The 21562-nt window shown below is 36.2% G+C and overlaps 1 protein-coding gene across 36 annotated transcripts in view; it reads right to left on the bottom strand.

The window, feature by feature from the left end:
• Nucleotides 1–21562, bottom strand: part of ABI3BP (ABI family member 3 binding protein) — a 256296-nt gene that overhangs the window by 102044 nt on the left and 132690 nt on the right. For 30 of the 36 annotated variants that reach the window (XM_032350494.1, XM_032350563.1, XM_032350612.1 and 27 more), the window contains 13 exons: nucleotides 21337–21402; nucleotides 20105–20179; nucleotides 19481–19555; nucleotides 17905–17979; nucleotides 16914–16985; nucleotides 16038–16112; nucleotides 9716–9796; nucleotides 9243–9290; nucleotides 8108–8170; nucleotides 7917–7991; nucleotides 7166–7213; nucleotides 5525–5584; nucleotides 4620–4709 (listed from right to left, as the gene is read on the bottom strand). In XM_032350494.1, coding sequence (XP_032206385.1) covers nucleotides 4620–4709; nucleotides 5525–5584; nucleotides 7166–7213; nucleotides 7917–7991; nucleotides 8108–8170; nucleotides 9243–9290; nucleotides 9716–9796; nucleotides 16038–16112; nucleotides 16914–16985; nucleotides 17905–17979; nucleotides 19481–19555; nucleotides 20105–20179; nucleotides 21337–21402 — 903 coding nt within the window. Of the gene's footprint in view, nucleotides 1–792; nucleotides 877–1683; nucleotides 1744–2162; nucleotides 2244–3034; nucleotides 3068–4619; nucleotides 4710–5524; nucleotides 5585–7165; nucleotides 7214–7916; nucleotides 7992–8107; nucleotides 8171–9242; nucleotides 9291–9715; nucleotides 9797–16037; nucleotides 16113–16913; nucleotides 16986–17904; nucleotides 17980–19480; nucleotides 19556–20104; nucleotides 20180–21336; nucleotides 21403–21562 lie in introns of all 36 variants that reach the window. The other 6 variants (XM_032350767.1, XM_032350777.1, XM_032350780.1 and 3 more) reach the window with 5 other exon arrangements.

Here is a 21562-nt window from a genome sequence, read left to right as displayed (position 1 = left end):
GCCCTCTGCATATGTCCTTCTTGTTGTACTTCTCCACCTGCCTCCTCCCCAGCCATGCACATCTACAGTGATTACAACATTCAGTCCTTCCTAACTACTGGCCCACCCTGATTATTGTTTCTTTAAACCAAGGGTTGACAGACAATGGCCCATAGACCAAGTCTCACCCACAGCTTATTTTCATATAGCCCACACAGGAACGATTTTTTCCATTTTTTAAGTGGTTGTAAAATAACAAAAGAAAAATATGCAAATATGTTCACAAAGCCCCAAATATTGACTATCTAGCCCTTCATAGAAAATGTTTGCCAACTCCTGCCCTAGAGCTTCATTACCTAGTGTTGACTTCGCTTTGTAATTAGCAAGAAATAACCTTTATATCAGAAACCAATAATATATTATATATTAATTAACTGAATTCAAATTGTAAAAAGTGGGAAAAAATGGGAAAAAAAATGAAGTACTAACTATAGTGCCTGACACATAACAACAACACAACAACAACAACACCAATTTTCTATTTACCCAAACATGATTTGGTCTGTAGCTATTTCATTCCATCACATACTTTCCATATTTAAAAAATGAATAAAACTGAATGAGAAGTCAAACATTTAGAGAGAAGATTCTAATTCACAAGCATAAGAAATATCCCTCATACTACCACCTAAAGCCCCCCAACCATGTTCTCCCTGGCTACTCTAGAGTAGAAGTGGCTGTTAACTCTAAATTCCTCCTTCACTTTCTCTGGACCCTATGGGAATGGGCTTCACCAGGATCTGCCCAATTTACCCAGTTCAGTCTGAAGGGCGTCAGGACTCCCTGTGGTTTCAGGTTTGGGAGGTGGATGATGAGTTTGCTGAGACACTTTGGGAGCTGAAGAAAGAAAACCTCAGGTTAACAGAGTGTTCTTAGTGTGGATAGAAGTATACTTGTTCTCAATTCTGAAGTTTCAGAAAATTTTTCCTTTGAGGTTAAAATACTTGCTTCCATTACAATAACTGCCTTTAATGTGATTTACACTATTATGAAAGACAAAAGTCACACAGAAACAGGCATTTATATAACAAGGATATTCTCACAAGGATCTCTAGATGAAAAAAAGTTCCAAACCTTTACTGAGTTATGGTGGTGGTAGAGAAAGTATGGGGTGAATTTAAACTAATGATGGCACTTATAATTTAAATTTATTAGCATTGAGCACGTTTTCTATTTCACCCTTTACTGAAAGAAGACCACATCATTACCTAAAATGGCGAAACAAAAAACAAAATCATGCACAAAATAAAAATGTGAGAATTTAGATCTCCACAAGAATTATGTCACACTGTAAGAGCTGTGACAATATTTAATTTAGATCAAGGATAGATACCCTCACCCCAAACCCCATATATTTGAAACTCAACAACAAAAAATGTGATTAATAGGTTACATGGAGGTGAAATGCTATAAATTCAAATGCATTACATTGCAGACACATATGCTAGACTTAGTTCATACTTGGCTCTTTTAAAAATAAATGAGTGGTTTTAATGCTCTTCAATATATTAAGAAGCAACTGAATGACAATAGAGGATGACACATGAGTCTTGTGAAGCAGAAGCAGCTGTGGTTATGAAGGTGATGAAATGGGTTTCAAATGAGCATGAAAAGCAGATGCTGATGGACAAAATGTGTCATTACCTAGTGTGGTCACTGGAGCCTCGGTTCTAAGTATAACTGGTTCAAAGATTGTGGTAGGAACTGACCAAAATCAATGAGAGAAACCAAATAGATTTTTGTGAGTGCATGAAATGTCAGAAAATTCATTTTCCCAGTAAAAATAATGCTTCTAAGCCTTCTAAGGGGGAAAGAGCAGGGAAAAGATGGTTTATACTATGTTTAATACCAAGAGGCAGAACTACGGGAGTGGGAGGAAAGAGGGGTGAGGAAAAGCGGGTCACTCTAGGGTCTGTTTACCACACATACTACAGATTGCCAAAAGGAAGCTAATACACATTTGCTTAGAGACTAAGTCCTTAGGGAAAAGAATGGCATTTGATATAAAAAGGTAAGGAAGAACCACTGTTTGTGATGGTATATTAGACCAGTTGTCCTCAGAATTTAGGTTCCCAATTGGGGTAGACTGCTTGAATTCCTTAAACTGGAAACCACATATTTACCCAGTTTGGGCTGAGGTACTTCTGGATGGGGTGTGGTTTTAGCTTTGGGGCGTGGACGACGAGGTCTCTTTGTTGTTGTAGCTGAAGGAAGAAAATTTAGGGTTAATATAATGTTGATGGTTCCATAAACTCTGAATAAGATGATATGGCTAAGCTTTCTAAAATCTGTCAGTCTGAGTGGAGAAAGCTTTGTTACTTTGGTTTAATATTTCCTCCTTTGATATATTAATAGGTTTCCTTTTAAAATTGAGAGTTTGTCAAAGACTAAGTTACAATAAAATTGTGTTTAGAAGTGAAGATGAGGAGCCATCATTTCTTTGAAAGTTGTCCCTAATCCAAAACTGGTTACAAATTGCCCCTAAAATATGATGATGAGAGAGAAGTTCAAAGCACATTAGAGTATTCACTTCTAATTATAATTTAGAATTCCTAAGCCTGGGCAAATTTTCTACCTGGTAAACTCACTAGATTAAGCATACAAAATGAGCTGAAACACCATGAAGTAAAAAGTTAGGGAGAACTTCAAATACAGAAAGTAAGATGCCTAAAGAAAATTCATGGTATCATAATCGATAATGCATTGGTGGCCTAAGGAAGGGATATATGGAGAACCATATTCGGACCTTAGCTCTAACCAACAACATTGTTTAAACAGACTGAGACTGACATGATGCAGTCTCAAGCTGGGATGTGGGCAGATAGTGGTCTTTACTGAGTCCATACACATTTCTGTTAGAAAGGCTTTTATATTGTAAGCTGAATACCGTAATGGGATGATAACAAATTATGACAACATCATCGATATCGCACCACAGAGAACTTTGACAGTGAACAAGAAAAAGCACTTGCTAAAGGACATAAAGGATCATTACCTAAATATGTCCCAGGAGTAATGGGTTCAGAGTCTGTAGCAAGTAATGATCAAAAGTAATTGAAAAAAGAAATGTTAAACCCATGAGAAAAGTCTTCACACTCTCTTAAAAATGAACTTTACCTGTGTGCCACTGTTTTTATAGCCAAAAGGCAAAAATTTTAAAGTTCTGAAGTAAGGGTACAAAGATATTTGTTCTTATGAAATGGTTATATCCTTAGTATCTCCACATGTCTCCAAGCCTTTCTTGTTTTTATATTATCTGATAACACAACGAAAAACCCTGCTTAGAAAAATCTTTAGGCATCTGTCTAGTAACATTATGATTAAAAATTATGAGAATTGGGGGCGCCTGGGTGGCTCAGTGGGTTAAGCCGCTGCCTTCGGCTCAGGTCATGATCTCAGGGTCCTGGGATCGAGTCCCGCATCGGGCTCTCTCCTCGGCAGGGAGCCTGCTTTCCTCTCTCTCTCTCTCTCTGCCTGCCTCTCCATCTACTTGTGATTTCTCTCTGTCAAATAAATAAATAAAATCTTAAAAAAAAATAAAATAAAAATAAAAATTATGAGAATTGAATGTGAAAGTATAATTTATTGGGAAAAAAAGGCCCTAGATCATGACGGAGGAAATAGTTGATATTTTTAAGCAGATACTATAATGAATAACCGGAACAGATGATGCTTTTTTTTTTTTTTTTTTTTGAGAGTCCACTTTGGAAAAAGACCAAGACTTCTGTCCAACTGAAGTCATATAAAAGAACAAGATACGGAGGGTCATTCAGTATGCAAAACTTGTCAGTGCATTTCTTTGTTATCAGGGCAGAAAAGACCTGACAGGAGGATAGGAGAGTATGCTGTAAATCCTATCATTGAAATCAATCATTCAAAGTCTTCTTCATGGACCCATCTAAAAGTAGCATTATTGACCAAAATTTCTGAGCATCTGCTAAGTGAACATTGTCTTTTCCTCTTCTCCCAATCAGGTTGCCCTTCTAATTCCTACTCTTCTGCTATCATCCACACATCTGGTACCACCCCACCTCTGTTTATATTATTCCTGTCTATCACTACAACCGATCCACAAGCTGTATAAATTTCGAGGTCCTCATTATGCATACCAGCATAATCTTTCACTTCTCTAACAATTAACTACATGCCTGACAGCTGGTAAAACTCAATAAATATGTTGCTTCTGCCCATATTCCTTTATATCTATTTATGAACAGTTTCTACATGAGAAATTTCCTTCCTCAACGAAGTCATTTGTTATTTCTATTTTTCACAGATGCTAATGTAGCACTTAATAAAATGTGTGACTAAGTGAACTAAATATGCTAGTCATATACTTAACTAAGTAAGCTTTTGATAAACCAGAATCAAAGAGAAAATATAATTTTTCAGAGAAAGCAAATACAAAGGTACCAAGAAGACACCGAGAAGCACAAGAAAATCACAGAGACTTAACCAGAGCTCTTGTTACTCAGGCCTTCACCCTGAAGGGTCCCAGGATCTATTAGCTGGCGAGTTAAACTGTCACCCCAAAATCATATACCACAGGGTTCCACAGGCATCAGGAGCCACATATTTACCTAGTTTGCTCTGAGATGTAGCTGGGCTCGGTGTGGATTTATGTTTGGGACGTGGACGACGTGTCCTTGGTCGTTGTGAAGTTTTTGGAGCTGAAGAAAGGAAACTGGTTAATGTTGTCTTATAACTCCAGATACTCAAGAACGGATGATACATGGGTCTAGGTTTTCTAAAGTTTCGCTAAAGTTTTGCTAGATTTTCTAAGACTTAATAAATTTGCCTCTTTGGTTTGGGAATTTTGTCATCTATATGCAAGAAAATTTGGGGGGACCGGTCCACTGACAGTTCTTTTGACAAAGAATATATAACATTATTCTAACAATCCAAAAAGCTTATTATTATTGGTGTCAGATTTTCAAAAAGGATCCTGACCCCAGAAACATAACATGTCTGGATCAGAGAGGGACACAGGCTCACCTGTTTTGGGGAGATTGTACTTAGAAATTATTTGGCTTAGACATACCTCCCATTAAACATTAGAATAAGTACATTTCATTTCTTAAAATCATTGGTAGACAATAAAAATGCCCTGCCTGTCTTAACACAACCTTCTGTCAATGTCACAGAACTAAAATTGATGTTATAGAGCAGCCACTCCTAATTGTATTTGAAATTTAGCTTTACCACAGAACACTGAGCAGAATCGGAGGCTCTGTAAAGCACTAAGAAACTGGATAATGTGGAAAATAGATGCTCTATACCAGCTGCGTACAGGCTTAACCAAGTAACTAACCAAGTAACTTACTTTAAACATCTTCAATATTCAAAGTGAAGAATATAATTGAGTGACAAGAGAGGGCGATGAGGAAAACCTTAGAAAAAGAGAACCCCTTGACCAAGATAGTAGCAGAACGGACTAGATAATGGGCAGAAAATGCACTTGCTTTAAGACATAAAAAATCATTACCCAACGTTGTCATGGGAGTCTCAATTCTCAGAGTTACAGGTTCAAGGTCTGTGGCAGGAACTGACCAAAAGCAATAAACAACAGAAATTTAAGAACTGTACAAAAAGAAGGAAAATTATCTTGAAAATGAATCTTCTTTACTCTGTAATGATTAAAAAGCATTTCTGAACACCATAAAAATAGTATTTGGTCTTAATTACTGGCTGTACTCTGGTATCCATTTATCTCACAAAATAGGCATACCTTTTATATTTTGCATCACTATGAGGCCTTTTTCTGTATTTAATTATCTGATTCCAACTACATTGGAAACTTGGTTCCAAAAACATCACTGTTGTCTAATATTTAAATTACTACTAAAAGCTGTAAAAGCAGGGGAGCTTGGGAGCCTGCAGGGTGCGGGGAGCCTGCTTCCCTTTCTCTCTCTCTGCCTGTCTCTCTGCCTCCTTGTGATCTCTGTCTGTGAAATAAATAAATAAAATCTTAAAAAATTAATTTAAAAAAAAACTGCAAAAGCTTCTGTTAGTATTTGGAAGGCTTTCACCACCACTGGTATTTGTTTTGAGGAACTGCGATGGTGAGGAGAATCTTTAAAAATGTTCTCAATTAGCCTGTTTATTGGAGATATGTGACAGTTATGCAAAAGATAAACTTGGGGCTTTTCTCCATAATAAATGGGGTATTATTTTTTACTATTTCTCCTTTATTTATTTATTTATTTGAAATGAATAATTAAGTGGGCAACAGAGATAATTAAGAAAAAAGTTTGAAGAGTAATAATTCAACTTTTTGTTTAGGTTTCCTAGAATTCTATAATATTCTGAAATGAATGAATTATGCATAGACATGAAATTCTGATTTGTAACTCCTTGGATTTAAACTGGTATCTCTATTTTTCATTAAGTCCAAAAGACTAAATGTAACATTAAAGATCTTATCATGAAGACACTGTAAACATTTGTAGGGAGATTTTCTTTTGCAAAGACATAACAGCAGAGTTGGTTGAAGCCACATCTGACAACATCTTCTAAATTAATGGAAAACATGGCGTACAGGAGAGGTGGAGAAAGTGAGCACAACAGGATGTAAGAATATTCAAAACTGTTTGCCTTCAGACAAAAAAGGAAATCCTTGTTTTGCTTGGGAAATCAGCGTCTCAAGATGAATTTGTCGGCAGAAGTGTCCAGGTGCATTTGAACAGTACAGGATCAAAAAGAAAAGGACTTTTGCAAGAAATGGACAGTTGGGTATTGTCTCCAGCCCCAACCAGCTTTTTAACTGCTCCTCTCCCATAACCATAAATTGCAGACACATAAAAGCAGAAATCTTCAAGATTTCCTGGATTGCAGGATGGCTGTGCTCTCAGCCCCTGCAATCCTTGACAGCATCCATTGCTGCAAGCAATCTAAATGCCTCTGAAGGTGATCAAAGGAAGAATGACATTTAGGGGTTATAAAGTGAGCAGCAGAAGTAAGAATGCCTTTTGATGTTGAAAAGTTCCCTGTTAAAAATAACAAACAATGTTTTGGAAATGAATGAAAAAATGATCAATGAGCATCATATACATAAGAGAATACAGTTAATGACAGATGAGAAGGGCGAACTCAAAGAGACATCAACCAAGAAGGAAGACCTCATTACCTATGGTTGGGGAGGGAGCTTCGGTCTCCAATGTAACAGGCTCAAAGACTGCATCATAAAAAATAAACAGATAGAAGTAAGAAAAATAAAGAAGTCCAAACTTTCTGGTGCTTACTGATGTTTAATTCATAAGATACAGAACGTGATTTATTCTAAAGTTGATATAAATTGCTTTCTTTATAAGCTTATTAATTATAAGAGTACTCTCTTACTAAATCAGAATTTTGTACTAATTGGAACCTTAGGAGAAATTTTCAGTTGCAAAGCAGTTGAATTTTTAGAACTATTATATAAATATCTTCTTACTTCATAAGAAATCACTTAGGTAATTGTTGCTGTTTAAAATGCCATTAAGGTATTTTAGAGGAAGCCAATCTCTGATTATTGCCTACAAAGCATGAACACTATGCCAGCCTTTCGAGTCTTATCTAGTGGTGAATGCTAAAATCACTTTCAAATATGTTCCAGATATAGAAAAACCAGGCTTTTATTCATTACATACCCAAATTCAGAAAACAAAATCTAAAAATGCTAAGAAAGTGGAAACTGTCAGACTATCAGATGTGAAACTGACTAACTTTCTACATATTGGTTTGTTCATTTAACAATTAATGTGGTTACTTTGAAAAGGTAATGAACAAAATCATACTTGGGTTTCTATGCTTCATATAGTATGGTAAATTATAAAAGTTTTCAACAACATTCCCAAAGAAAAAGCTTTTTAAACTAAAGCACAGGAAATTATGTTTACCGGGTTTAGTTGGTGGCATATCTGGTTGTGCTGGGGTTTGGGATTTAGGAAGTAATTGCTTTGGTGGTTTTGAATCTGAAGGAAAAAAGTTCCTGTAATTAGTGTCATAGCAGAGCTGTGAATGTCAAGATTAGTGTTACTTACACACCATTTTCCTAGTTACAGATCAAGGCAGTGAAAGTAGTGATTACCAGGCTGGATTTGAAGCGCATCTGGTCTACGTGTGGTTTTAGGTCTTTTGGATGGTTTTGATGCTAAAGAGAAAGGTTTAAAAATTAGCAATAATTGTCATGGTCGTAACTGTCATGATTAAAGACATATAGGCTTGAGCAAAGATCCTGTATAAATTCACTGGATATACAACAAAATTAATTTATGGGGTATGGGAAGGATGGGAAATATGTCCATTTCTCCTAATTTTTTCAGAAAGGAAAAATCTTTAGGAAATGCTCAATATGTACCTTTGAGCACAGAAATGAGAACGATGATAAGACTTTTTTCTACATAAGTAATTTCAGAGATGACAAGTACAATAGTTTTATTTCTTAACACTAAGGTTTTTCAGCATAAAAATAGTAAGTGGAAATTTGAAACTTGCTTAGTAGGAGACCTAGAAAATAATCCATAAACACTCTAAATGATACAGAATTTCACATGGCTACAGATTTCTGGAATTTTCCAAAGTAAAGCAGGTTTACTGTGAATGCTGAGAGATTTTCATGAAAGAGTAATAGTCAAATAGCATTAGTACCCCAAACAATAAAACAAGTTTGGGACTACTAATGTTCTCAAGTTACAAAGACCACATTATTTTCCTATTAGACCCTGGAAAAAGAACGGTGTTTATGCCTCTCATTATCAAAATATACTCAAAAACATTCTTCAAAGAAACAGAAAGCTGAAGAAGCCATTATTTCATGCAGCTTTTTAAGAGGGAAAAGATCTTACAAGTTGAATGAGTAAAGCAATGAAATGATAATCATGGCACTGGAATAAAATTTCACCGTTTGCCAAGTCCAGGATGAGCACAGAAGTCCCTGTGTGAGAAAGAGGAAAAGGTTTTCTCAACAGGACATGGAAGGACAAAGGGTTTGTGCAGAACCAGGAAGCTGCATCCAAGACCACAGACTTTCCTTAAAGAAGAACACAGGTAGGATTCTTCTAGAAGTCTCCTATCTTCAGGCTCTTCAGACCCAGATAGGAAATGTAAGGAAAAGCATGGAATGAAATTATGATGGTGTGGTGAAACTGCAGTCATGCCTGGGTGGAAAGTTGGAAAAGCAAAAGTGACATTCCGTGAAAGCAAGTGGAGGTCAGTAGAATTACCGATTGTGGGCACCAAAGGCTCCGGGGGTACTGTAGCAGGTTCCAGAACTATGGAAGCAAAAAGCAAGAACACTAATTATATTAAGCAGCAGCATCTTGAGGAAGGAAATATTACTCCTCATTCTTAAGCCCTATTTTTTTCTGAATGTGATTTTCCCTTCTACTTTTCCCCTTCACCCCCTTCCTCCTGCTTTCCCACACACCATCTGCCATAAAGACACATCCTAAGTGAGACTTTTAGGGTGCCCTACTTTAATAATCCACTTGTGGGCCAGCCTATTGCTGTGGGTACCTAATAGTTACAAATAAAAAATAACAGTATATCATAAACATAGGAAGGATAGATGCTTAAATATAAAAATCAACTATACTGTTTCTTAAAGCCCAGCTACTTGGGTAGTAGGAAGCTATCATATCAGAAGCTATCATATTCCATTTTCTATGCTTACTGGAACCCTGAACATTACATTTACCAGGTTTGGACTTGGGCACATCTGGACTAGGTGTGGTTTTAGGACGGGGGCGACGACCTGGTCGTTTGGTCTTTGGTGGAGCTGAAGAAAGAAAATTAGCTAGTTAATACAAGAGCAGTAGCTCTAAAAACTGATAATACTAAATATATCTTAAAAGCATATTTAAGTTCTTTGATTTATTGTGGGTATGTATCCTTCTGTTTTGCAAATTTCTATCACCATTTACCCAGTTAAATGAGGTCTTTAACATATACATATATACATGTACATATGCATATGTATACATATACATATATATAAAACATATATATATGTATATGTTAAAGATCTCCTTATTCTTCCATTTTGAGATGGAAAACTCAAAACTTTGTAAAGCTTAGAGAAGACAGTCTCCTGAAAGTTTTGAAGGTGTATGTTTAACAAGAACATGAGAAAGACACCTTTAAGGAGCCACTAGGGATACAAATTAAACTCTATTTGGCCCAAGATTCAAAAGGAATTTTTCATTTAGCATTAAAAACTTTACAAGTTAACAGCATGTATAAAAAGGTTTTGAATTCAGAAATTATTTCAAGGAATGCTTTCTAAAAATGAGATACAGTTTATAAAACTAAAGAATTTTTTTTCTCTGCAAGTAAGAACAAAGAACACAGATACACAAAGGGATATCAATGGATGAATCTGTTAATGTGAGCCTGTACTAAAGATACCAACAGATAGGAAAAGAGGAAACAAAGCTCACTTGCTCCAATAACTGCATTACCTAATGTTGAAGGTTTTGTTTCCAGAGTTCCAGGTGCTAGGAGTGCATGAAAACCATCAGGAAGGAATCAAAATCAAAGGAAAAATGATAAAACCTTTAGATATGAAAAATCCTTGATTTCTAATTACCAAGTTGAGTGATTATATATAAACAGTGAAACTTTAATCCATGTGAGATAGTCCTTTTTTATTCAAATAGATTCCTGTGTTTTTAGACAAAATGAAAAAAAAATGTAGTCTTGTCAGTTAAGTTTGGAAGAAGAAATGGAAAAAAACAAACGAAGGCATGGTTCTCAGGAAGACATGAATGCCCTAAAGTGACCAACAGCTTGTGTTATGAAGGAAAATACGGGTAATTGGCCAGGATGGCACCAGCAGAACACATTTCTTGCTCTTCTGAAGAAAAAGCTATAAATATTGGGGTTAGTTTTTCTATTTCCCTTAATGAATTGCCCAGTGACACATCAGGATATTTAGATCTGGAAAGATCCTACTACTTTTCAAGAAAATCTGTGAATGTCAGAGTTTTGAAAATAAGAGAAACACCTCTGAATGTGAAAACACAAAAATGTCTGCAAAAAGAGGGAAGCCAAGGTCCTCCACTGGAAACAACTAGGTTAAAACAAGCTTGGGACACAGTGCTCAAATATAAGGAGGATGACAGAGCATGTGTTCAATCAAAATCAGCACGGCTTCTAGAGCCTCTGCTTAGTTAAGCAAAAACAAAGAGTGTATCATCTGACCACATGGCTGAAATGAAGATCTGAAGGACAAATTTTTTAAAAAGCCCAAGGTAAGGACAAAATTGAACATAAAGGGTCCTAAGGAAGAGGTTTCTTCTTCACTCATCAAAGGAAATTTCATTAATAAGAGTTGACTGTGTTGACTGTAATTGGTGGTTGACTAGAGTTGACTGTGATGGTGGTAGAGTCTGAGGTTTTGGGGCTGCAATAAAATAATTATTATCAAAGCCGATGCTAAAGATCACCATTTAAAGACAGAAAAATTAAATGTCCTTTACTCTCAAAGCTGTTCTCTCACTGGTGAAAAATCGGGTTCTATGGCTTATTACACTAAAGATCATTCCACATCCTTTCCACAAACCACAATAAAAGTAAAAATTGAGAATTCTGGTTTTTGTTGATTTTCAGCTATTTTCTCCACTACCTAATATTCTGAAGATTTTTCCTAGTGCCTGAGGAGATACAGCTTTAAAGCAAGGTCAGGGTAGCCTCTCCAAAGCTGGCCAGAGTATCCCATCACCTGCCAATTTGTTTTTAATTAGGATGGTCAGATTTGTCCAAGGAAGTAGGAAGAGGAAAAAGACCTAACAGACCTATAGCCAGGTCTGAGATCTGTTAGTTTTGGGTGATTTTTCAGCCTGGCTGGATCTGATATTCTTAAAAAAAAAAAAAAAAAATGAATTGAATATATGATCTAAAAAGGTAAAAAGGGCCTTGATGGTTCATATAGTTCCTCATATTTACTAGTATTTATTACTGGTGAGCAAATTGGTTTACATATGAAATTTATTTCATTCTGGTTAGCAAATCAAAGAAGTCAAAAAGTAATCTCAGATGTCATCAAACACTGAACAAATTAAATAACAATATCATTTAAATATTCTGAAAGATAACAATCCTTCCAATGTTTTTCAAATTGGCAGTAAGTAAATGATACTTTGTGCTGAATATAGTTTGGTTACAATATCTGTGCTTTTAAAAAGATTATCCAAGGGGTGCCTGGGTGGCTCAGTGGGTTAAAGCCTCTGCCTTTGGCTCAGGTCATGATCCCAGGGGCCTGGGATCAAGCCCCACATCGGGCTCTCTGCTCAGCAGGGAGCCTGCTTCCCTTCCTCTCTCTCTGCCTTCCTCTCTGCCTACTTGTGATCTCTGTCTGTCAAATAAATAAAATCTTTAAAAAAAAAAGAGTATTTGGCCTTAAAAAAAAAAGATTATCCAATAGATTTCTTATTCTATAGAACAAAAAGAATTCTTTTCTGTCAAGAAGAAAATAAAAAAGGAACTCAATCTCCAAGACAGAAAAAAGTGAAGATTCTTTGTCATTTTTTTCCTACAGAAAAAGTAATTAACATGGCACCCACCAACCAGCTTAAAAGAAATTACATCATTTTGTCAGTTATATTTTTTAGACTACATTTACCAGGATGATGTTTCTGGACTAGGGGCTGTGGAAGGATTTGGAGAAATAGATAGAGACTCTTTAGTATCTAAAATATAGAACATATAGCAAAAAATTTTGCAGGTAGAGAATTTTCATTTATTCTGAAAGCAATGTATAATAGATAGAAGGTGTTATAAAAGGTGGCATTGTTCATTAGCATGTCTGTGACCAAAAAAAAAAATTTTTTTTTTCATTTCTCAAGAACTTATCCAGAAATAGATAAAAACAGATAAACTGCAAAGCCGAAGTGATATATCAGACTAAAGTACACATAGCTAGGCAAAAATTGTGTTTCTGTGTGTTTCTGTGTGTGTGTAAGAGAGAAAGAGAGAGAAAAAGAGAGAGAGGGTGGGAGGAGTCTGGGTGTCTCAGATTCTACAGGAGATAGGCTAAGTAAGTAGTACATTAATACATTAAATATAGTAACTATCAAAAAAGTCCATATCTGAAAATGGGAAACAAAAATTCTTTTTGAAATTTTGAGGATGTAATTCATGTCTTAATTTCTACCAAGTTGCCTTCTTTTTTTTTTTTTTTAAAGATTTTATTTATTCATTTGACACAGAGAGATCACAAGTAGGCAGAGAGGCAGGCAGAGAGAGAGAGAGAGAGGAGGAAGCAGGCTCCCCATGGAGCAGAGAACCCGATGCGGGACTCGATCCCAGGACCCTGAGATCATGACCTGAGCCGAAGGCAGCGGCTTAACCCACTGAGCCACCCAGGCGCCCTACCAAGTTGCCTTCTTAACTGTGAAAAAGTAAAATTTGCTACTTGTAGCATCTTTTAGAATTTACAAAGATTAAAGAATGTGGTCTTATGAATTTTATAAACAAAAATCTGTATTTTTGAGTTCCTCACTGAAATGGAAACCAAATAGGTATGGAGGCCCTCAATTAAGCATCTAATTCACCTGTACCTAGAAATACTAATGTCAGGGTTTATTAAAAGCAAGTACATCTTCTGACAAGATTTCCTCTAATTAACAATTTTAAGGTATTATGGGCAAAGGAATAAAAATGTTAAGTGGCATGCAAATAACTATACCACTCACCTCAACACAAAAGAAAAATACCTGGCTCCCAGATTTGTGACTAAAATGAGAAAAATTTATACTTCTATCCCCTGTGTTAGAGAACTGTGTAAAAAAAAAAAACCTATAATTGGAGGTCTCTCTTTCTCTCTCTCTCTCTTTCCAGTCTGTTAAAAGCCTGAAGAGCCAAATGTCACCACCATCTTAAAGATTAACTGTGAAGGAAGCATTTCTCGCTGGATGAGGCAGACAAGTTGGGACATGGTACATGGTGGGATTTTCAAGAAAGCGGTGGATTATGCTTATAAAACAAGCCAAACCCACTGTGGGTTTTTACTCATTAGTGTAACCACAAAGGAAAACCAAAGGAAAAGCAAGCAATTTGCAGGGAAAGTGAGATGGAAAAATAGCAGCATGTGAGGAGAGGGCTGGGGAAGGCAATGAATCACTCAAATAAAAAAGGTTTTGGTGGTTTATTTGCTCTCCTGAACCTTGGCTAGTGACAGAAATCTTCCACAGAGCTAAATGGTGGCCTGCCCTCAAGTAAAAATAAATACATTTTAAAAAGCTAGAAGCCAAGCACCGTTTTGCAGAGATCCATTACTTTGTGTTGCCTCAGACCACTGGTGGTCAACTTAAGTGGATGTAAATGTAGGTGCAGATTCCGAAGTCCTAATACTTGATACGAGGGGGGAAAGCGTGGCTTTTCTTAGGTGATCAGAAGGTAGAAATCAGAGGAATATAAAACTCATTGGCTTCCAAATAATTTGCCACATGTTAAAAGAAAATGTCGAATCAAAGAAGTCTCTTTGCTCGAAGAGCTTAGAATAAGAACACATCCTCTCCCCTTACTTGTATGAGTGAATTTCTTATAAATCTTTCTTTAGAAACCAATGAAATTACTAATGTAACTAACTAGTTTAAACTCTTAAGAACATCCGAAGGCTTTTTTTGTCTTTTCAAATTTTTATCTTGTAATAACAGAAATACTTAGATTGGAGAGACATTTATTTAAATTTGGTGGTCTAAACACACGGTAATATTTTTCAGTCTGCTAGATAATAACCTTCTCTCCAAAGTACAGCATAATAGTTATAACCTAATTCCAAAGCCCTCTAAGCATGATTTTTAAACAAATGTACATTAAGCCCTTCTCTCATATAGCTGTCAAAGTTCTTTGATTTAAACTGTTAGAGCTCTTGAGTTTCATTAGCTATACTTTTTTCTCCAAATAAACCCTCTGGGTAAGAGTGAAACTTCATTCCATTTCTCTGACTTGGAAACCTCACCCATGGTCACAGCATCAACTACACTCCCTTTGCCTAATCCCTAATTTCCTCTAGTCTGACACCTACACCTGGAAATCTCACTGCCTCTTTAAAGGGAGTCTTGAGAATTCTTTTTTCTGAGCAGTTACATTTTTCTTCCTTGCCCATTTCACTGCAAAAAAATAAATCATGTCCATTTATTTAGAAAATTGTTTTAATGATCGTACTTTGTAAACACCCATTAGTGAAAAATCCATAGAATGTGACAGTGAGAAAAACCCTGAAGATAAGTTTAAAATTTGGAGGAAAATGATTTGCATTGACAGACTTCCTGAGTATAAGGGGATTCCTGGAAGTCAACATTTAAACGGCTGTATAGACTCTGGATAAACAGAAAAAAAAAAAAAAGAAAAAAGAAAAAAAAAAAGAAAACTTGGTCATTCAGTATGTCCTTCCATCTAAAGGCAGGGGAATATCTCTGTTATTAATTACACAAATGCAATAATCTTGCCCTGCAAAAGAGCCTTCTTCTCTTCAGCAAAACACCATTATTACGCCTGAGAAATAAACAAAAGTCAGTATTCAGAAATCAGCTTCATTTCAGAAAGTAAATCAGGGAGCATTGGGAAAATCCCATCCTTTCCAATCTTGCAGCTGGAGAATGAGAAGTCTTAAAAGAAGGGCAGAGTTTTTAGGGGATGGAAACACTTCCCCCCTTTCAGGCTGAAAAGCTACTGTTCAGTGTGATCAGAATTCCAGTCCACTCTGGTATTGGAAATTATTTCGTAGTCCTAGACAAGGGAGTCCTCAATCACCCCCATCACTCTATTTCTGTATTTTCTCTGTGATGGTTATGAACAAAATGGTCCACCCAAAAGCTCAGGGCAACACTATGATAATATCAGAGGGGCTGGTTATAATGAGATCATTGCATTTCATTTTTGCACTTTCCATGGAAAAATTGTATCAAATAACAAAATACAAATCAGAAGTTCTTGCTCCAAAGAGTGACATGAAACAATTTTTTAATCCTACTTTTGAAATTAAAAAAAAAAAAAAAAAAGGTTTGGGTAATTACCAGGTTTGGTGGGTGTCCCTTCTGGGGTGAGAGGAATTTTAGGTTTCAAAGAAATAAATGGTGTTTTACTGGGAGCTGGAAAAGTAAAGAAAATAATTGATAAATCATTATTTAAGCATTTCAGTGTCTAAAACATCAAAAGGAAAACCTATACTTTAAGTGAAATGAACCCATCATCTTAGACGTTTTTTGGAAATATTCCATTGAAAGAATATTTCACAGACAAGTATTTAACAGGAAACAGTCATAAATTTGCATCTGATTCAGAAAAAGCATTTCAAGAGTATATTTGAACAGAAACAGCATTGTTACAAATGGCCACAATAACTACACAAAATTATTCTAATCCATTGTTTAAAAAAAATCAGTATAATAATTTTGTACCCTTACTTCATATTTCTCAGCCATATTCAAGACTTTAGGCATGTTTTAAAATGAATAATCATTGATAGGTAAAATGTCATGGTCTATAGTACAAAGAAATTCTACTAACATCATAATAGAGTACTATTCCTCCAAAGGAAGTCTGAATTTGAACTTGAGGGCCTCCCTCAAAAAAAAAAAAAAAAAAAAAAAATGGAGGACAGTGTCTAAGACTCCACTTCACATACAATGGCGGATGGAAGAAGAGAAGGCAGCAGTGGTTTGCCAGCTTTCCAAGGTACAGGATAATAGATGGATGCTGAATTCACATGTGCTGGCTATGAGACCAACTATTGAAAATCACAAAAGCCACCAAGCTGTTATACTTTATGAGATTCTCAGTAGTGTTAAAATGACCTAATTAGAACAGAGACTGAGACATTACACAAAAGCTAAGGCATTGAATTTTCATGTCAAAATGAAGTAACCCATCTACCAAGGACATATTATTACCCAGTGTTGTCTGTGTAGATTCAGGGATTTTAGGAATTTTAGGTGTAACTGTTCCAGGACTTGTGGTTCTTTCTGGTGATGGAAAGGAAAAAAAAAAAATTAAGATTCCTAGAGGCAATAAAAAGATATCATCCCAAGAAGAACCAAATGACCCTTTTGAAATCCTGCCATATTTAGCTGTCAGTGTTTACAAATACAGTGAGTACAAGTTTTGGGAAAGAATTTATAAGTTCAGTCATAGTAGTAAATGCTATAAAAAACTGTATTTATTCTACCATGGAATAGGCAAAAACTTGATTTGTTGAGCATAATTCTGAGTGTGTTATCTGACAATGAAAAATATTACCTCCAGGGAAGCTAGCTGTACCATGCAAATTCTGTGCCATAATGTATGCTTATGTTGTTCCCTCCACCTTCAAATTTGTCTGAACCCTACACATATTTTGAGACTTACATCCTCAACTCTTTCTTTTTTCTGAGCTTCCACACAAGTATTATAGCGCCATAAGCAGATTGTATAGTTTCATGTTGATTCTCACTCTTTATGCTGTATGATCTCTCTAAGAGGATAAGCAATTGGACAGAGGGAGTCATGGTCTCTCCTGTGAGCCACAGCCCCAGTTCAAAGCTGAAAATACTGCTGGCACACAAAACAACAACTGTCAGCCTAATAAACACCTAAATATACATACATACCAAGGAAACAAATTTCACTATAAATCTTACTTTCTAACACAGTGACATTAGTACCTGCCTCTGGGTTTATACCAAAATTCACATGTAAGAACATCACTGAAATAATTTTAAATTACGTAGTATTGAAAATTGATTTCTGTTATTTTGATTTATTCATCTTCACTTAATTTCAAATTTCATAAATACCCATAGACATTTAATCTATAGAATCACATAACCTCTTTTTATGATAAGGAGATGGACATTCTCTATTTGGAATTAAATATCCTGAGAGGTTAAAGAGGCAGTTATTTACCAGGTTTGGTTCTTGGTGTTTTGGGCCTGACGCGTCGTTTAGGTGTAGAAGGGATAGACGTAGTTTGCTGGGCAGCTGAAAGAAGATTTAATATAGCTTTGATAAATAATATTTTGCAGGGACCAATCAGGGTATAACTGTAAATTCGCAAACTTCTTGAATACAAGAACTACTTTTTATTTCTTTGTATCTCCAGAATGCCCAGCACTATGCTTTATACACAGTAGGGGCTCAATAAATGTGGTGTTTTGGGGCCAAGATGAATTAACTGTCCATATAAAAACCAAAGGTACATTGTTGAGCTAAATGTACTGGGAAATGGGCACTCTTAAGGGATTTAAGAACACAAGGTAGAGTTAAGAACTCAAAAGATAACTTACTGAACAATAGAGGAGAAGCACAAACATTTGGGATTTAGAGAATGGAAGTTCAGAACTGCTTTTTTTTTTCCCCCCTCTCAAATTTATTTATTTATTTTTTTAAAAAATTAATTTTTTATTTTTTATAAACATATATTTTTATCCCCAGGGGTACAGGTCTGTGAATCACCAGGTTTACACACTTCACAGCACTCACCAAAGCACATACCCTCCCCAATGTCCATAATCCCACCCCCTTCTCCCAAACCCCCTCCCCCCAGCAACCCTCAGTTTGTTTTGTGAGATTAAGAGTCACTTATGGTTTGTCTCCCTCCCAATCCCATCTTGTTTCATTTATTCTTCTCCTACCCACTTAAGCCCCCATGTTGCATCACCACTTCCTGGCTAAAATCATCAAGTCAGGAAATGACAGATGCTGGCGAGGATGCGGAGAAAGGGGAACCCTCCTACACTGTTGGTGGGAATGCAAGCTGGTGCAGCCACTCTGGAACACAGCATGGAGGTTCCTCAAAATGTTGAAAATAGAACTGCCCTATGACCCAGCAATTGCACTATTGGGTATTTACCCTAAGGATACAAACGTAGTGATCCAAAGGGGCACATGCACCCGAATGTTTATAGCAGCAATGTCCACAATAGCCAAACTATGGAAAGAACCTAGATGTCCATCAACAGATGAATGGATCAGAACTGCTTTAATTCTGTAGCTCATGACTAACCTCAGCAAGAGTTAATGAACTTCATTATTCAAATAATTTTCTATAATAGCATATAGACTGTGTTACTTCTCTTACCCATCTTTCCTCATTGCAGAACCTACATGGTGCTCTTTATATTTAAACTACGTTGAGAAAAATACTCTGACCAGGTGGTATTGATTTGGGCTACATAGAAGGAATATATTATAAAATAATTATCATCTGTAATTCCATTGCAACTTTCTGATAAGCAAAGTGTAAAGGAATACAGAAAGAAAATAATTCTTTAAATACATGGACACCACGATTATGGAAATCCTTTGACAATTATCACAAGGCAGTCCTACAGATAACCCAGTTTTTGGAAGAATTTCATGACAGAGAATGAAAGGGAATGTTTACTATGAAAATACTCTGGAAATCCAACAAAACTGATTCTTTTCTTGACACTTTATCTGTTCTTTCAAAGTACACAACCATAAAAATGTCATTAGTTACCAGGTGTTGTAGGTGGCATTTCAGGACTTGTAAAGATTTCCAATTTTTGAGGAACAAATGGTGTTTCACTTGGAGCTGAAAATACAAACACCCCACCCACCAAGTAATTCCAGTTAAAATGAGTTTTTTTCGGAGTTTAACATGCTTTTAGATGGTCTTGCAAAGCACATGCTACACGTACATGACTAAGAATGAAAAATGCATATAGTCTTGAAAGCTGGTAGATGAAATAATGATTTAAAGAAGAGAAAAGATCAGAATGACCATTTTTCAGTGGCAGACCCCGGGCAGGGTCAATGCAAGGAAGAGAGGTGATACAGGCCACAAACACATGAATGAGATGGGATGATATGGATGATGAAGAGGTCCATGCAATTTTCAAAGCTTTTCATTCCTTTAAGGATGGAAAAAAAAAATGATCTATTATAGTTCGAGAGAGAGAAAGAATGCCCCAAATGCAACATAAGATGCCTGCATTACAAGAAAAAAAAAAATACATTCAGAAGTAAAAATGAAATAAATGATTAGATGTGATGGGATGAAATGGTCATTTGGAAGAATGGCATTCACATGGATTTTCTTTTGATGGAAAACAAAGTAGGATTTTTCTGTTAAAAACATTACCCAGTGTTGCCCTTGGCTGTTCAAGAGTTCTAGAAGTTTTAGGTGGGACAGAATCCAGAAATGGATCGCTTGTTGCTGTTGGAATAAATGTCAACATTTATAAAAGCAGAAGGCCCCAAGAATAAAATACAAACTCATGAGTAATGAATTATGCCTCATATGGGAAAAAGTATCAAAAAACAGTTGAAAGAGAGTGGACCAACATTTTTAAACTAGTGATTCATTAGGAGCGGAAGAGGAACTCACTTTTAAAAAGCATACATACTTTAAATAAAAACCATGATAAAAGCAATGTTGCATATATTTAACTTGTTTTCAACTGGTTTTTCTGATTTCTCACTTTTGTTTCTGAACTACTAGCTGAATTCACTCAGCATTCTATTTCATTTTTCCCCCTAATTTTCTGCTGCTATTCAAAATTATTTACCTTTATCATGGCACAAAAAATGCTATCATGAGGCTAAATATACAAAAAAAAATCAGATATATAGCTATGTCTAGCAGAGACCAGTCCTATGTACTCCGAATCTCTCACAGTACCTAGTTTAGTAGATGCTTAACGAACACTTGCTAGAAGGAACTGTTAGATCGAGTTAAACTCATTTGTAGAAGGATCAGTAAAGGAATGTCAAAGATTAGACCCAACTGGACTTCCACAGACAAATGAATGACATGATGGCTCTAGAACAAGATTTCTCACCTCAGCACCATAGCTCTTTAGGACTGGATAATTCCTTGTTGGGGGTGGGGGGTTGTGTAGGGAGGCTGTCCTGTGTATTTGCAGGAGTTTGGCAGTATCCCTGGTCTCCCTCCACTAGGTGTCAGTACCACCTTCCCCAGTTGTGACGATGAACAATATCTTTGGCTGTTGCCAAATGCCTAGAGAAAAGTCTTCCGCATTTGAGAATCACTGCTCTACAGAAAACTCTCTAAGAATCTGAAACTTTTTTGGAATGATATTGATAATAGAGCCATTTCATGACTTTGGCTCAGTAGCAACCAAATCTATCTGCGTCTCCCACACGGGGCAGAGCTTATTACTGATGGTGATAAAGAGATAATGGCTCAACAGAGAAATGGGTGGGATACATCTCCCAGACGGAGACTGCCACATTCCCCTGCAGAGCTCCGAAGAGTGTGCTTCCTCCCTCTGCAAAATTTAAGCGGGAACTAGGTATAGTGCTGTCAGAATGGTCTGGCATCCAAAGAAAGCCCTGAGAAGCTGGATATACCTGTGTGGGGTTCTGACATTTCAGGCTCATCTGATGTCGCAGAGCTTGAGAAAACATCATAAGTGGCTTTTAAAAAGAAAAGGTAAAACAAAAGAGAAGATGTTAATTTTGATGAATTTTAAAAGATTTCATGACATAATTTAATGCTGGTTACAAGGGAGTCTCATGTAGACGCGAGTGAGTTTTAGCTCTGGGCTACTTGTCTTGTCACTAACGCATAATCACT

The sequence above is a fragment of the Mustela erminea genome, chromosome 1 (genome assembly GCF_009829155.1).
Source record: "Mustela erminea isolate mMusErm1 chromosome 1, mMusErm1.Pri, whole genome shotgun sequence".
In the NCBI taxonomy this organism is placed as follows: domain Eukaryota; kingdom Metazoa; phylum Chordata; class Mammalia; order Carnivora; family Mustelidae; genus Mustela; species Mustela erminea.
Note: the sequence above shows the minus strand (reverse complement) of the source record. Positions and strands in the feature narration are given on the sequence as shown.